The 18,159-nt window shown below is 39.2% G+C and overlaps 1 protein-coding gene across 3 annotated transcripts in view; it reads right to left on the reverse strand.

Moving 5' to 3' along the window:
• SLC4A4 (solute carrier family 4 member 4) overlaps nt 1–18,159 on the reverse strand; it is a 299,158-nt gene that overhangs the window by 151,324 nt on the left and 129,675 nt on the right. For all 3 annotated transcript variants that reach the window (XM_019799962.2, XM_019799963.2, XM_019799961.2), the window contains exon 7: nt 2,609–2,685. In XM_019799962.2, the coding sequence (XP_019655521.1) occupies nt 2,609–2,685 (77 nt within the window). The remainder of the gene's footprint in view (nt 1–2,608; nt 2,686–18,159) is intronic.

Here is an 18,159-nt window from a genome sequence, read left to right on the forward strand (position 1 = left end):
GGATGAAGAGCTCATTGGATTAACTGCAGTTATTGTAATAGATACAATGTAGATGGACAGTTGCTCTTAAAATGATATAGTGTGTTTTGTTAAAAAACACACACAATAGGGATGCCTGGGTGGCTCAGTCAGTTAAGCGGTTAAGCGTCCAACTCTTGGTTTCAGTTCAGGTCATGCTCTCAGGGCCCTGAGATGGAGCCCTGCCTGGGGCTCCGTGCTGTTTCCAGTATGCTTGTCCCTCTCCCTCTGCTCCTCTCCCTGCTCACACTCTCAGTTTCTCTCTCTCTCTCAAATAAACAAATAAAGTCTTTTTTTTTTTTTAATTATATATTCATCAGCCTTCACTTCCTGGCTTTGAAAACAAAAGGAACAAAACTGATTTAAATCTTCCTGGTTTCAGTTAATATGAACCTCAATGAATATGAGATGTTCATGACAGGCATCAAAGATTCTGGGTTCAAGTACCACAATCACACAGGTTTTACAGCTAAAGCAACACCCCCAAACCATTATGTTCCAACATATTTCATCTAACACTGGAATCAAAAGCTTATGTAATATACATCTTAAGCCATAAAATTTCCTCCAAATATGCGCAGATCTGAAGACACTCAAGAAGGTAAGAAATTTCTCTTAGCCAGCATTTACCAGCTGCTTATTGGCAAATTCCTGGCAAGAGAACTGTCAGTAATAAAAGAAGCTTTAAAAAAAAAAAAAAAAAAAAGCCTGTCAACCAGATATTCCTAACTCTGCCTTATCCTGTTATCAACTGCACTGCCTTATTCAGTATCAAGAACCCTGGCAGGGGTGCCTGGGTAGCGCAGCTGTTAAGCATCTGCCTTCGGCTCAGGGCGTGATCCTGGCGTTCCAGGATCGAGTCCCACATCGGGCTCCTCCGCTGGGAGCCTGCTTCTTCCTCTCCCACTCCCCTTGTGTTCCCTCTCTCGCTGGCTGTCTCTCTGTCACATAAATAAATAAAAATCTTAAAAAAAAAAAAAAAAGACCCCTGGCAAACCACAAAAACAGAACCTTACTGGTAAATACTGAATGAAGCCAAATGTGCCAAATAGTTTTGAAGACAACTCTAAACAAGACCTTGTTTACTGCGTTTTCTCTTTGCTGCTACTGCTATGTAGCTCCCAATGTCTCCAATATTTAAACGACCTTCCATGCTCCTGTCAAAGGGGAGGCAAATACAAGGGAGGAGAGCTATCCATATTAGCATATGAAGGGGGAACAGTTCTAGGAATCAAGAATCAATCTCTCGATGTAACCAGAGGTGACTAAGCCTGACCAAAGCAGGGAGTTCCTCTTCTGAGGAACACAAACTAAAATGAGAAGGACAGCACTAGACTTCAGAAAACCTTGAAAGTCATGTAGGGAAATCTGAACTTAACTTGATGGGAAGCCATTATAAACCTTTGCTCCAGGAGAGAAATATGAGGGTAACAATATGAAAAGTATATTATTGAAATAGGAGAAAACAGAGTCAAGAGATTAGTTCCAAGAGCTTTTCTAGCAATCCAGTCTGAGATGATGAAGGCCCAAATAGGGTGCTGCTGGTGAAGGGAAGGAAGAAAGAAATCAAAAGCCACTTCACAAGAAAGAACATAAATTCACCTTTCCTATACCTTTTAGAATTCAGCAAGGTCTCTAAACCTTTGTCACTGCTCTAAGAGCTGTCCAGGAAAGAGGCACACCTTCATAAGTCTCCACTGCCTTAGAACATAAAATTCAGATTTCTTTATTCAGGTGAAATTTTCACCCAATTAGTCCAAAGTAACTCATTTTGTTTTTTAATGTAAAGTGCAAAATCATACCTACTTACCATTTTCTATGTCCACCCAACTGGGAAAAATGGCCTAAATTCTACCATATTCTTTTTAAAAGAAAGTAAGTCAAGGGGCACATGGGTGGCTCAGTCGGTTAAGCATCTGCCTTTGGCTCAGGTCATGATCCCAGGGTCCTGGGATCAAGCCCCACATCGGGCTCCCTGCTCAGTGGGGAGTCTGCTTCTCCCTCCCCCTGCTCTTGTCCTCTCTCTCAAATAAATTAAGTCTTTTTTTTTTTAAAGTAAGTACATCAAGATTCAAAACCTAATTGCTCCCCATGTCAAATAGGTACTTACTATGTTTTAATAGACAAACATATACACAACTAACAAGGCCATCATTTCCTTTACCTGACGTATCCCCCAAAGGTTAACCATTGCCAGGATTTCTTAAACCTTTATACTTTATCAATGCACTTTTTCCTAAATTATCTCTTTTAATCCTCACAATAACCTTGCAGTAGGGATCATTTTTACTATTTTAAAACTGAGATAACTATAGCTCCAAGACTTATGTTGCCCAAGAGAACACATCTGTAAGGGTTGGAATCAACACTAATTCTTATCTTCAAACTTCAAATCCCTTGACATAGTGCTTCCCCTTCCATCAGAGAACATGCAAAAAGAAAAAAAAAGAAAGAAAAAAGAAGAAGAAGAACCCATCTACACATATCAGTTCCTTTTCAGTTAGGAAACCATCATTTCTAATCTTATTCCAGCATCTTCTAGGTACATATTTAGTCTTAGGTTTCAAAGAAGTAAGATTTCTTTGCTTACCTGGTCCTTCTCTGGTTTATCAGAAATATCATTCAGACTGGAGGAAGTCAGATTCCTATGGGTCATGGCTGGGCTACCTGCAAAAAACAAAAGTGAACCCTAATGAAAGACTTGTTTTCAAAAACACAAGACTTTGGTTGTATACTTCATAAACACTTGTAGATGATGATGATAATGGCAATGATACTTTAGCTCCACTGGGATTCTCCTGAATTGTTATCCAGAATACAAGCTGGAGCACAAAGATAGTTAAGTTAAAAGTATGTAAAATCACATTAAAAAAAACACAAAAAATACAAAAGTATGTAAAATCACAAATACCATGTTTAAGTCTTACTGCCTGGCTCAATTTCAAGATGAGTTAAACTTCGGAAGAAACATCTAAAATGATACACATAAAAATAAATTTACTCTTCATTTGGCCTGCTTTTTGTCACTGCCCTTTATACACATCCTAATTTACCTGGTGTCCTTTCCTTTTCCTACTCCCTACACAGATGGCCTCTATCCTCATGTCAGCAGAGATGGCCCCAGACTACAGGCCTGGACCTCATCTCCCCAGGCCTCTGCAGTCCTTCCTAGGGTACCAGTCCCTCTCATCCACCCCAAAACCCATCTGTGTTCCCTTTTCCAGCTGACACTTGAATCAAGATTTCTTCCTGGGGGGCATCTGATCCAGAATCCCCATTCTTTGCCTCAAAGCAGTGCTACCCCAGTCCCCTTACTTCTTGCATTCCCATTTTCCAGACTAATACGAGCATATCCCTTCTTTCCCTCAAAGGCCAATCTTCTTATTCACATTAAGGAATAGGTTTCATCAGGAATACTTCGTGGGAACCAAGCTCCCTGGCAATACAGTGGCTGTAGGTCAAGTCTACTGGCAAGCCAGCCCATGACTTTAGACACCATTATACAAGAAAAGAGAGGAGAGACATCTAGAAGAGTGATAGCCCATCTTCAAGTAGACAATGTTAATCAAAAGAATAACATTCTGTTCATTCTGCAGTTGGACCTGCAGTTGGACTTGAAATTTCTAAGCTTACTAAGCAAAAGAGTAACTTTTCAAAGCCAGGGTGTTTGACCCAACCCCTGCAGGGTGCTGAGTAATGCATTCATCATTAATCCTCAACGATCTGACTCAGGCTGGTCTTCACACCCAAAGGACAAGGGTTGAAAAACAAGCACCAAAGTTTGAACATAGCTTCACATTTGGTTCCAAATTATTTTTTAGATTATAGATTTTAATTCCTTCAGATAGAAACTTCGACACATAATTTTACCACAGACTAAAATCTACTCCTAATAATTTCATGTCTAGGTAAAAGCAGCTCTTTAAATAATATAATTGTCTTTAAGTACTAAATCAGAAAAATCATAATTTTCTTGAGCTGGCAACACAGGGTATTTTCCACTCTGCTGCATTTCATTGAGTAAGCATGGCCTAGATCTCTTAAACCCTTTACCTGGTGGGACATTTTATTCTAGGAAAATTTGAGCACAGGGCATTTTTCAAAGGAAAGTTACATCTGAAAAACTGCTTTATGAGCAAAATTAAAAGAACCTTTTCGAAGGCCACATTTTCTCTTTTGAACTACATACCAGGTTTCCAGTGTGCACTCAAAACAAAAGACACCAGGTAAAAACGTGAATGCTCCCAAATAATGCTGGGCTTGAAAGTAATAGGAAATGATGAGTAACTAAAATTTTGCACCTTATATTAAAAGCAATAGCAGGGGCGCCTGAGTGGCTCAGTTGGCTAAGCGTCTACCTTCAGCTCAGGTCATGATCCCAGGGTCCTGGGATGGAGCCCCACATGGGGCTCCTTGCTCAGCGGGGAGTCTGCTTCTCCCTCTCCCTCTGCTGCTCCCTCTGCTTGTGCTTTCTGTCTCTCAAATAAGTAAATAAAGTCTTTTTAAAAAGATAAAATAAAAAAATAAAAGCAAAAGCAGTTATTTGGACTAGCTGGGTGAAAATTCTACCTGAATACCTGAGGATATCTGAACTATATATTCCTAAAGCAATGAAGCCTTAGCAATCCTAATCATAAATTAAAAGTAGCTTATGTAAATTAATAGATAAGACTGATTTCTCATTATCAAATCAATTGATGTAAGTGGCAATACTGAAATAATCTGAAAGAAGTTTCATTAAGTAATTTAAATTCTCTGGGAAATATCCTAAATTCATTGATCTGCTTTGGAAACTAAAAACACTGCAAAGATACATTTTAGCCTAAGCACTGTCCTACTGCTGCAAAAACTAAATAGGTAGAAGCCAAATGAATAAAGTTTTTATTACAGTGGTAATCTTGACTGATGTCACAACTTTTCCAAGAAACCTCATATATTGCCTCATCATTTCTCTCATGACAGTATGGATGTATTTGTACTAATGGGGAGGGAGGCAAAAAAGGCACAGGTCCAAGGAAAATGCAGGAACTAGATGAGGGAAAGTAGGCCAATGTTAAGAAACAACCAAATCTACTGTCCCTCCTACTATTATCTGATTTTCATTAATAAAAGTAATATTAACAACTTCACTGATGTGTAACTTTGTAATACAGTGGACGAATCCAGAAGGCAACACTTCTAGGTAAACCCTAAGCAAGATGATAAACATGCTTCAGTGTTTTCCCACCTCCCACCTAGCAAATTCCCCACCTCTGAGCCCAAACACCTTAAACCAAAAACAAATGTTTCCCAATGCAGTGGTCTCCAAAGTGTGGTGCCCAGACCAACAACATTAGCATTACCTGAGCACTTATTAGAAATGCAACTCCTTGAGACTCACCCTAGACCAACTCCAGTGGTCCCCCTTATCTGCTATTTCAGTTACCCAAAGTCAACTGTGGTCCACAAGCGGGTGATCCTCCTTCTGACAAATAATCAGAAGGTCAATAATAGTCTAAGACCACATTACAAGGCCTACTGCATTCACCTCACTTCATTTACGTCACGTAGGCATTTTATCATCTCACATCATAAGAAAGATGAGTACAGTAAAATAAGATATTTTGAGAGAGAGAGACCACATTCACATAACTTTTATTATAGTACATTGTTATAATTGTTGTATTTTATTATTATTGTTCATCTTCCTTTGCCTAATTTATAAATTAAACTTTATCATAAGTATGTGTGTATAGGAAAAACATAGTATATATAGGGTTCAGGCATCTGCTGGGAATCTTGGAACATAGGTACTGCGGATAGGGGGAACTGCTATATAATCCAAACTCTGGGTTTGGGGCCCAGTAATGAGGTTTTAACAAACCGTTAAAGTAATTTTGAAACTTGCTAAAGTTTGAGAACCACTGCTCTAAATAACCCAGTTATCTTAAGAGGACAGTATGCCCCAGTCAGAATCTGAATTGAAAAACAATATACAAATTGAAGCAGAGGGTTAGTTCTGATCACCTTGCCCTCTTCCAAGCCACTTCTCCAAACTATTGCATCTCAAGAAATCATTTAAGTTAGCAACCCCGTCACATAAACACACAGAAGTGTCTTGCTTGGCTTTTCCTCTAAATCCTCTCCTACACAATCAAATAAATAAATACCTTTGGAAACTCATTATTTAATCACCGTTTTCCAGAAACATATCACCCAAATCAAAGAAGACAAGGACAAGAGCCAAAAGAGATTACAAACCCAATTATATCCGGAATCAGAAATTTGTGTATGGCATTTCAGCAACCCCAGGAAGCTGTTATGCAACTGATCCCTAACAATGTTCTATTGTAGATATTTTGCACCTGACATTCAATAAGACACATTATCAGGATAAATCAGTGCTTTCTATTTACAGTTTGGGCCTATATTGCAAACTCATTATACTGCAATCCTGTGGGGCTAGTAAGAGAAAATGTCAGCTTGTGCCAAAAAGGTGAAATGCAAGAGTGCCCTAAAGTACACTACTTCTTAAACAGCCAGGGGTTCATTCAACTCAAAGCTACCACTAGTCAGACCTTTCCATCAAAATCCAGGGCATACAAATGTCACATAAGTGCTTTTGGGCCAAAAAAACTTTTTTTTTTAAGTTTGATTTTGACAAAAGAAGAAGAATCAGCCTCAGGTGCTTCATCATAATTAATTTCCATATCACTGTTTTTTGGCCATAAGAAAAAAAAGCTTTGGAGAATCACATTTTAGGGAGTTTCACACAATCAAAAACAATTTCATTTTGAAAGTACACACTTGGCAGGTACATACTGTCTTCTATAAAAATTAATTGCATTTTGTACTAAGTTTGAAAATCATTGTTATTCTTTAGCACACATGTAGCAATTCATAAAGTCCTTTACAATTATATCTATTAGATACAATAAAAGGCATTGAGAACTACAGCATAGGAGGAGGAGGAGATTTAAATGCGTATGCATTAGATAAAAATATAAATATGTATGTAATGCAATTAACATATAACCCCCCTCGCCTCATACTTTTACAATGAAGCAATAGAGAAACTAAGAATAAGCTAAAACAAAGATCACCTTGGGTATGAAATACACTGGATATTTTATTCTTAATAATAATTAAATATTATTTTTAGCATGAAAAATAACTAAGGTAACTTACTATAACAGACATAAGGGAATCTGGGTGTCCATGTCAGAAAATTCAGAGGTATGGGTCTGATTTGCACTGCTTGAGACCATCAAACTAATAGTAAGTGTAGTTTTGGAAGAATGCATGCTAATGTGTTCTGCACTCCAGTGACTCACTGATACTCTTTCCCCCCACTGTTGACATAACAACTCTACTAGAAATCATCTATATCTAAGATTAAGGGGCAACTAATCCTTTTAAGTACTAAGTACTTTAACTTACATTAACTTACTTAATGCTCATAGAAGCACTTTGAAGTCAGTATTATTCTTATTACCACTTTACACATAAAAGAACCTCAAGAAGGTTAAGTTCATGGTCACACAGCAAGTGGTAAAACTATAATTTAAATCTGGATCTCTTAATACTAACACAACTGCCTCTGAGAAAAAACTGGCCTCTCTCTGTTATTTCCATAAATAAACACACAAACCTCACCATTTCTAACAAGGAGAAAATTTAATATACAACCACAAAGAATATATTCTATTTCCATGCCAATTGTGTGCAATATAATATCATTAAGAATATTCAAGGCAGAAACGTTCTTGGTTTTCAATTTAGCTATTCCCAGAAATAAAGTATACATTTCTTTACTTTTTCATTTTCATAAAGAAAAAAAAGGAGGGGGGATTGAACTCAGCTACTCTGTTTGCCACTGTGATTAAACAGTAGCCCAAAACACAGCTCTGTGACAAAGAAGAAAGGGTGCTAAAAGCAATAGCAATGTAATTACAAATGCAATAATGCTGCATCTTCTGAATGTCCTACCTCATAATCATAGCCAAGTATTAGTAAAATTCCACAATGTACAGTCAACTCTCCATTATTCCCATATTGGTTTCCTACCATATTTCAAGTTACTCCAACTGCAATTTCTTCCCATTTCAACCACTAAAAACAGGAATATAAGGAAACAAGGAGACTAAATCAACTAGGATACTAGCAACGAATAAGACTGGCTAAAAGAGGGGGCGCCTGGGTGGCACAGCGGTTAAGCGTCTGCCTTTGGCTAAGGGCGTGATCCCAGCGTTATGGGATCGAGCCCCACATCAGGGTCCTCCGCTATGAGCCTGCTTCTTTCTCTCCCACTCCCACTGCTTGTGTTCTCTCTCGCTGGCTGTCTCTATCTCTGTCGAATAAATAAATAAAATCTTAAAAAAAAACAAAAAAAGTATGATCTTTATAAAAAAAAAAAAAGACTGGCTAAAAGAGAAGCTTGGATTGAGTCAGACCAGTTTCCTAGTCTTTTTTACTTTAAGAATTTATTTATTTATTTATTTATTTATTTAGAGAGAACTCAGGGAGCGCATATGCGGGGGGAGGGGCAGAGAGAGAGGGAGAGAGAATCTCAGACTCTGCACTGAGCACAGAGGCTGATGCAGGGCTCGATCTCATGACCCTGAGATCATGACCTGATCTAAAATCAAGATTCAGATGCTCAACTGACTGAGCCACCCAGACACCCCAGTTTCCTAGTCTTCATGGCAACAAAGTATCAAGAGCTGCCCCCACTAAAAATAATAATAACATAAACTGTCATTAAGACCTCCAACCCATTCTTACTCCCGACCTTCAAATAAAATACAGAAATATTTAAATTGTGACTATTAGATGAAGGAAAGTTAAAAATCTCCTCAGAAGGAGCTCTTTGAAAGAATTTCATAACTAAGAGAAAATCAGTTCAGATGTTTTTGCTTGTTTCATTTTTAATTGTTTTGTTTAGAAAATTTTTGTTGTTTGTTCATGCTTTAATATAATATAAATTCCAAGAGCCCAGAGTCAAAGCCCTAGGTTTGTCTTATTCACAGTTTTAGCCTTCTCGGAGCTTGGCACTAAGTGGCACTTAAATATTTGTGAATGAATGGATAATAGCAACTGGGTATCATTTTACTTCCATTTGGAGTTACTACTATAAACACTACTGTTCGAAGTCCATTTCCTATGAAGGGAGATACTGTGTGCACACTCCAAGAGCCTTCAGACTTGGAAAGCCTTAGAGTAAATAAGGAAGAAGTTTGTAGCTGGCCCAGAACTAACAGAGTGCAAAGACTCTGCCAAACTGGCTAACGGCCTGTCAGTCAGCAGTGGGAACAGACGTGAGAAGCAATAAAGTGGAAAAAAGAGAACCCCCTCTGAAGGAAGGATCAGGAGGTGAAAATGAGAAGAGAAATAAGGGAGGGTATCCAGACCTCAGTGAAAGGGAAGAGTAAAATCTAGGGTAGCTGGAATAACTCAAAGAAGGTGGCTGGCTTGAAAAATGAAACAAATTTAGAGGAAGGAAGAAGACATCAGAAGATCCAGATAACTTGCAAAGTATGAGACCAAAGTGCCAGCCAAAAGTTGAAGTCACTCCAACTGTATGGGACAAGGGTAATGGAGAAGACCTCTTACGGAGAGACCAGAAGTGTACAGGAGCCAAACCACAGTGGCGAACACCGATGCCAATAAACCTGCACAAATGCTATTCTCATCTTTTAAAGATCATTCTCTACCCTTTTGAGCCACCTGCCCCTTGATAATCTATCCAACCTCAACCTCTTTGTTCCTATTCTCTGTTTTTGAATTTTCTGACTACTCTGTGGGCTCTTCCCAAAACTCAATGTTAGATCTTAGGCAGCTCAATGCCAAATATACAAGGTTCATCTCTTCTGATTCTTCTTAAATTTCAACCAGCAAAAGCAAAATGCTCTAATCATAGTGACTGCTGTTCTAATCATATTGCACTGGATATTTAATTTTTATTATGATCTAAAACAAGGAGTTAATTTTTTAAAAAATTCATTCTCTCTGCACACACACACACACACACACACACTACAAAGACATTTAAAAAAACTCTCTACTGAGCTGAGGAAACACTCCGAAACAAACAAGGACTGGGACACTTACTAAATAGTAAAGTCCCCGTAAAGCACTTCAAGGAATCTGTGGTTCTTGTGATTTGTGATTCTGTCATAGTTCTTTCTCTGTGTCTCACACACACACCACACACACAAATATAACATTACAAACAAAAAGTTATTCTGTCCAAAGCACATAAGTGGAAGGACAAAAAATAATCCATGACCTTACCTCACAAAACTAGAAACAGAAATGAACAACACCATCAGCAAGCTTATGCTGGCTAGTAAAGGACACGTGCAGGAGACCAACGGCAGGTTATGACAGAAGTGAACGAATATCTTACGGCCTTCATTCCAAGTAGGCAATGACCCAAAGTGATTTTACTCAATGCCCCTAAGCCAAGTTAAGGAGGACTTTCAGTAGGTTCCTGCGGCCACATCGTTCCAAGCACAAGCACTGGTGTGTGATTTCATAAGTGGGGCCTACTCTCATATCCATGTAGACACCAAATCCAAGATAGAGTAAGATTTTGCTAATTCAGATTAATGGAGAGATTCTCTGAGTTAATGAAGTGTCAAAATTTAAAATAATTTAAAAAGGCTACCAGTTATAGGATTCAGCAAATGAGTTTATCCCTCTCTCTTCCTGGATACTTTTGAAACGATAGATTAAAAAATACATACTTTTGAAAAAAAAAACATAAGGGCATATCAATTGAAAGAACTGGTAGAAGACCGACAGACCAAAAGCTTTCCAGAAGAAGAGCAGATGGAGTATTAGAGCCCGGTACTATTCACACCATGTAGAAATTACAGCATAGAGTATGAGCAGAGAGGCATGTAGTCAAAAAAGAAAAGATCTTCCCAGCAAAACTCTGAAGAAGTTCCATACTGGAAGATGCCAAGTGTAATGGAGGCCCAAGTAAGATGCAGGCTGAAAGGAATGCGTTTAAGGAAAGTTGATGCACAGAAAATTTAACACCACCCAGGCAGAACACCCAGGAGCCAAAGCATTTACCACAGGGCTCCTTGCTAAAGAGGTAGTCAGGAAAGACTAGGGCAGCTAGTGCAGGTGTTTGGACCTCGGACCAAAGTCCTCTGAACTCTAGAATTTAGAGAGTCCCTCAGGATAACCACTCTTACTCTAAAACAAATCCTCTTTCTTAAATACAAACGGACAATTGAGGAAGCCCAAAAATAAAACAAACCAAAAAAACCCCAAAAACAAACAAACAAAACAAACAAACAAAAAAGAAATAACATTTAGAAAACTTAAAAATTCCTATTAGTTTACATAGAGATTTGAGGGGGGTAGGTATTGCCTCCACAGAACATAAACAGGATGTTATGAAAAACAGAACAAGTAAAATGTTTTAAAGTTACAATCACTTTTAAATTACTTTTAAAAAACATATGATTGCTACATACACATGTGCGCGCATATATACAAAGGTATGAAAATAAGTCAAGAAATCTTGTAAAAAGTAAGGGGAGAGGGGAGCAAAGAGCTAGAAAATATTCAAGAAAAGATCAGAGGTACAGAGGATCAATCCAGGAAGTCAACATCTGACTACTAGGAGTCCAACTATGCCAGAAAAAGGAAAATGGAGGAGAGAACGCTATTAAAGAGAATATCCCAGAGCTAAAGAACAGGTTTCTTCAAATCACAAGGGTCCCTACGGAAATATTAATAACACAACGCCCTGCGACACATACACACAAATCAAGCCCTCTGTGTAGATGAATCACCATAAACTTCACAACACTGACAAAGAGAATACCCTACAAATTTTCCATCTAGAAGAGAAAGGAAATAAGAATTGAACTTTGGAATTCTCTAAAGCAACACAGAATGAGTGGAAGGAAATGGAAGCATGTACTTTTAAAGTTCTGAAAGAAAAATTATTTTCAACCTAGAATTTTACACTCATCCAAATTATCAATTGAGTGTGAAAAAACAATAATGAAACTTTCAGGCCAAAAAAAAAAAAACACCTTAAAAAAGTGAATGTTTATATGCACTCCATACAAAGTTACTTGAAATGTGATTTAGTAAAATGAAGGAAATAAACTAAGAAAGACGTATATGGTCTCCAACTCAGGAGGAGCAATGAACGTACATGTCAGAACGTCAGTTCTGCAGCAGGTGTCCTGAGGAGCAGGAGGGATGGATCTGCAAGTAGAAGGTATCTATAGGGTTTATTACTATCCTTGAGATATTGAAAGAATTCAGGAATATAGAAACAACAGATAATTCAAAAAAATGCAATTTAAAACTCTAGGTTAAAAAAAATATCATATAGCATTTGAATAAACTACATTCATATAATCATAATACTATAAATGCTATTTATGGATTTCTGACTTTAGAATCACCTGATAGAGAAAACACAAAATGCATTTATAGAGGCAAGAATGTAAATCTAACCAATACTGACACTAAAGAGTGGAAGTACCAATAACAGAAGTCTGGAAGTGGAAGTAGTGAGGAGAGGGGCAAGGAAGAGTAGGGAAGCTCACCTCCTCCTCTCACCAGGTAAGAAGTCAAAAGATCCCATCAATACCTGCTACCAAAAAAAAAAAAAAACAAACACAACAAAAAACCAAAAAGCATACGCTTCTTACCTACAACTACAAATAGAATTAATAATGGAAGAATAATGATACAAACCTATTTGGAGGAAGGAAAAGTGTACTAACCAGATAATATTAACAGGCAATATCTAAGAGTAATAAATCAGAAATAGCAAGATAAGCTCAGTATACAAAGATATGAAGATAACTATGAAAAAACTGTAAAAAGAAAATTTAGAAATAATTTGAAGAGTTAAAAGTGGTTAGTTATTAAAAGGACAGTTCTCAGAACACCTGAAGATGAAGCAAAGGAGTTTATTTTTTCATTAGCAGTCCTATGCTCTTCTTCAATTTCATAACCATTTGCACATAATACTTTAATAAAAATGTCTATAGGGGCGCCTGGGTGGCACAGCGGTTAAGCATCTGCCTTCGGCTCAGGGCGTGATCCCGGCGTTATGGGATCGAGCCCCACATCAGGCTCTTCTGCTGTGAGCCTGCTTCTTCCTCTCCCACTCCCCCTGCTTGTGTTCCCTCTCTCGCTGGCTATCTCTATCTCTGTCGAATAAATAAATAAAATCTTTAAAAAAAATGTCTATAATATAAAAGTTAATTAAATCTTATTATTTCTAAGTACCTGAAATTAATTTGAGCCTCTATTGAGTAGTATACAACCTCAGGAGATTTAAATGAGTCAAATTTTAATAAAAACATGGAAATCAAAATTTTAAGAGTTTAAAATCAATTTTAAGTAGTTTTAACATGTCCCATGAAATAATATTTACACTATTTTTAAAATTATGGCAAGGGAAATTTTTCTTGACAGCTCAGTCTGAAATACCAAAGATTCCAATATATAGCTTTAGTCACCAAAAACCTTTACACCTGAAAAGTATATGTAGAAAAAAGGAAAAAATTATGGACAGAAAAGTAAGCCATTTAGCATAGTCCTACATCTGCAGCCAAATAAATATATAGATATGATGATGATTTAGATACAGACACAGGCATTGACACAGATATAAAACTTTATTACTTATCTATTTATTTATTTGAGAGAGAGAGCATGGAAATGGGGGGAGGGGAAGGACGGGCAGAAGGAGAGAGAGAATCCCAAGCCGACTCCAGGCTGAGTGTGGAGCCCAACACAGGGATCGACCTCACCACCCTGAGATCATGACCTGAGCCGAAACCAAGAGTCAGATGCTTGACTGACTGAGTCACCCAGATAATTCTAAAACTTTAAAAGAGTAATAGATGCATTCTCAGGTCCTCCAGTTACAAATGTAGCCCCCTCCTTACTGCTCGATTTATGGCTCATCAAATGTAACCCGAAGAAAAGCCACTCAAACTGGCTTCCTCATGCAGTAACTCCTCATGGCCTTGCCCATGCACATCCAGTTAGTTGATACACATTGCACAGGTGCTAATCACAAGTCACCCACAGCCCAGACAGCAGCATCCAGGACAGAAGGTTACGAACACCTCCGGGCACATAAGGCCTCTATCACACAAGTGGTCTGAAGACTCTCCACATTTAAGTTCTACAAGTCTGAGGAAGAGCAAAGGAAGGGTGCAACACCTTTGCTGGTGTTGCTCAGACACTCAGTTTCTCCCCCATGGAGAGGTTTATTACACAGTTCAGCAAAAGTGATATCTAGGTTCCAAATGGTGTGGCAGCTTCGAGGCCTCACGTGATCCTACAGTTACTCTGGGGAATTCTGACAAGAATTAAGATGGGCCCAGGATTTCCTTCTTATTGAAAAGCCCAAGCTGAGATGCTGCAGTTCTGAGTTGATACTGTCCTACTCCTAAACCACATCTAGTTCTAAGAAACCACAAGGATGGGGTTATTTAACTCCATGACACAGATCTGCCTGATGCCAACTGTCACAGCCATCATTTTTCTTACTGGGCAGGGGTGGTGGGGAGGGCAGTACAGGGTAGTGGCTCATGTCTCACCTCTCTCACACGTGAACTTAATGGGTCCATAAGGAGAAATACAAAAGAGACCCAAGAGATCATCTATATCGGCATGGAAAGAAGACAAAGTCAGAGTAAGAAAAGATTGTAAAATGCAATAATAGTCCTTTATAGAATTGCTACAAGGATTAAGCAAGGAAACACATGAGCAAATGTCCTTCACAGGTTTCAATAGGTGTCCGTTTTCTTCTTTTTCTCTTTGGCCTACAATCATTGGCATAAATCCTCTCTGATGTCAAGATCCTTAGGAAACTGTGAAATACAATTGCCATGTCAGAATCCCACCATTTGTAATTTTCCAGCCTAAGGAGAGGAGTTCAGAGAATTGAGAGGTGGCAGCTGGGGGTTGGACTCATCTGAGCCCACTCAAGAAATGAGGCCTGAGGTCTAACTGAAGCTGTTACTCATTCCATAGAGGGTAAGCAGTAACTTCAGGCAAATCAAAGTTACTAGCTTCTAGGGGCGCCCGGGTGGCTCAGTTGTTGGGTGTCTGCCTTCGGCTGAGGGCATGATCCCTGCATTCTAGGATCGAGTCCCGCATCAGGCTCCTCCGCTGGGAAACTGCTTCTTCCTCTCCCACTCCCCCTGCCTGTGTTCCCTCTCTCGCTGGCTGTCTCTCTGTCAAATAAATAAATAAAACTTTAAAAAAAAAAAAAAAGGTACTAGCTTCTAGCAAAAGTGGGAGGTGCCTCCCTGAGCACAGAGGTCATTAGTAATTATTTACCTGAGAAAACTACGCAATATGTACCTCACTTACTTATGTGTGTTACATCATGGTGACAGAGGTTCTTTAGGTAATCTCCAATGTGTTCTGAGGAGACTCTGATCTTAGTTCATTCTAGCACCTGTCATTCTGATTTGAGGGCAATATACTCCTTTCTGTATTTACCACTGAAGTTGTATGGAGGGAAAAAATTAAGTGGCAAAATATGTGAAAGCTCAAACAACAACAAAAAAGATGCAGAGGCTCTAAGAATGCTTCACTTGGTCTAGTTATGTTGTTTAAAGATTGTTTAAATCAGTGGGCATAGGTACTTCCTAAAAAATCCATTTTCTGCTGAAGGAAAATGAAGAAAAAAGCAGCAGAGAATGAGAAACTCATATCAGTAACAACCTGAATCAGTGTCAAAACTTTAGCTTCAGAAACTTCTCTAGTGTAGTGCTACTGGAATTTTCTCACAGTCACACATTATCTCTGGAACAGGGATACCATATAGAGGGTAGATACAGTAAGTTTAAATGCCCCCACAGGGTAGATAATCTGAAAGATTGGGTATATTATTATAGATGTGGTTCACAGAATCACAGACTAAAGGATTGGCTGGAGATCATCTGAACAACACTATCTCCTATAACACCAGACACAGCCAATCTCCTAATAACTGTTTATATACTTTTGATGACAGGAAACTTGACACTTAATGAAGCAATCCATTTCATTGTAATAAAGGTCATCCTTTAAAAAAATATTTATTTATTTGACAGAAAGAGACAGCACAAGCAGGGGTGGGGCGGTGGGTTAATGGGAGAGGGAGAGGGAGAAGCAGGCTCCCCACTGACCAGGGAGCCTGAAGCGGGGCTCAATCCCAGGCCCCTTAGATCATGACCAGAGCCAAAAGCAGACACTTAACCAACTGAGCCACCCAGGCGCCCCAAAACTCATTCATATATAGAGTAAACCACCTCAGTTTTCCAGGTAAGTAGCAGCATCTAGATGAATCAAGAAATAGTATATGCTAGGGCTCCTGGCTGGCTCAGTCAGTGGAATGTGTGACTCTTGACCTGGGGGTTGTGAGTTCAAGGCCCACACTGGGCATAGAGCTTATTTAAAAAAAAAGGGGGGGGCGCCTGGGTGGCACAGCAGTTGGGCGTCTGCCTTCGGCTCAGGGCGTGATCCTGGCGTTACGGGATTGAGCCCCACATCAGGCTCCTCCGCTGTGAGCCTGCTTCTTCCTCTCCCATTCCCCCAGCTTGTGTTCCCTCTCTCGCTGGCTGTCTCTATCTCTGTCAAATAAATTAATTAATTAATTAAAAAAAAAAAAAGAAGAAGACTGAGTCCAAAGAGGGAAAGGCAATAAATTTACTTTGCCAAATTTCAATGCTTGAGGCTTACCTGTCTATCTAGTACAGCGTCCTACATACAGTAAACACTGGAGACATATTTGTTGACCAGAATGATAACAAGCAACATAGATGCTCTCTGTCTAAAAGAATCCTAGATTACGGGGAGCCTGGGTGGCACAGTGGTTAAGTGTCTGCCTTCGGCTCAGGGCGTGATCCTGGCGTTACGGGATCGAGCCCCATATCAGGCTCCTCCGCTGTGAGCCTGCTTCTTCCTCTCCCACTCCCCCAGCTTGTGTTCCCTCTCTTGCTGACTGTCTCTATCTCTGTCGAATAAATAAATAAAATCTTTAAAAAAGAAAAAAAAAGGAAATAGTATGTGCCAACCAAAGCACACACATACTCAGAAAGAGCTGGCTTTCATTTAAATACACATAGCTTCTTAGAAATAATGTACATCATCATATGTTTCCACGCTTAACTAGACACCTTCATAAGTAGAGGCCCTTGATTTTCCTTTCATATTCTCTAGCACTGAAGAATTGGTCCCTGCAGCCCTAATTCCCTCCCCCAAACTGGCAAACAAAAGTCCCTTGCTGGGAAAACCCTGCATCCTCACATAAGAAGGACGGGACTAAATCCTTGCCAACAGGGCTTTACCAGCCTGAACTTGCACCAGGTCATTAATCTTTTGGAAAATCATTGAAATTCATGAATTGCTGAATCATAAAAAAAAAAAACTATGTTCAAATCTTTATCTCAAACATCAGAGTGTCAAGTCAGTATCTTCTTTCCTAAAATGTTTGCCCACAGGGCCTGTTCTCTGAAGAACCAAAGCAAAGTCTGTTTGTCCCTACATATTCGTATTAAGCCAGCCCACATAAACCAATGAAGTTGCCTTTCTCTGATTCCTCTAATCAACATCCTGTGGCTGAGTCAGATCCCTCACTGCTCACCTCCTAGATAGTCTCCAGGTGCTCACTCTGCCTCTTCAGAGAGGTGCACTCTCTCTATGAGCACCCCTCACTCTGCTCAGGAGAACCAGCTTATCACAAATATCGCCCTCCCCTTGGGAAACAGGCCTGACTAGTAGGTGTCTGAAGGAAGGGGCTATGTCTGCCTTGTTCATTGGATTTTACCCACATCTAGCTAAGCATTGGCAAAAGAGTGGTACTTAAAAATACTGAAGTGAATGACTTGACTATCTGAATGAATTAATGTAACAACACCCCAAAACTCTACCACTGTAACTGGGTATAATAAAATTATCACCACTAGAAGGGAAGGGATGCTCCCAATCCAAGGTGACAATCATCATTCTTACTTAAGACAACAGTCACAACTACCACTGCCATTATTACAACTAATAATGGTCTACACGGCCTAAGCCACGAGCTGCTCAAGAGGCAACACCACTTTCATCCAGGCTCTAGGCTCTTCTCTAGAAATACAGACAAAAAGCATTCAAAGATGTCCTTTG

The sequence above is a fragment of the Ailuropoda melanoleuca genome, chromosome 11 (genome assembly GCF_002007445.2).
Source record: "Ailuropoda melanoleuca isolate Jingjing chromosome 11, ASM200744v2, whole genome shotgun sequence".
Taxonomy (NCBI): Eukaryota; Metazoa; Chordata; class Mammalia; order Carnivora; family Ursidae; genus Ailuropoda; species Ailuropoda melanoleuca.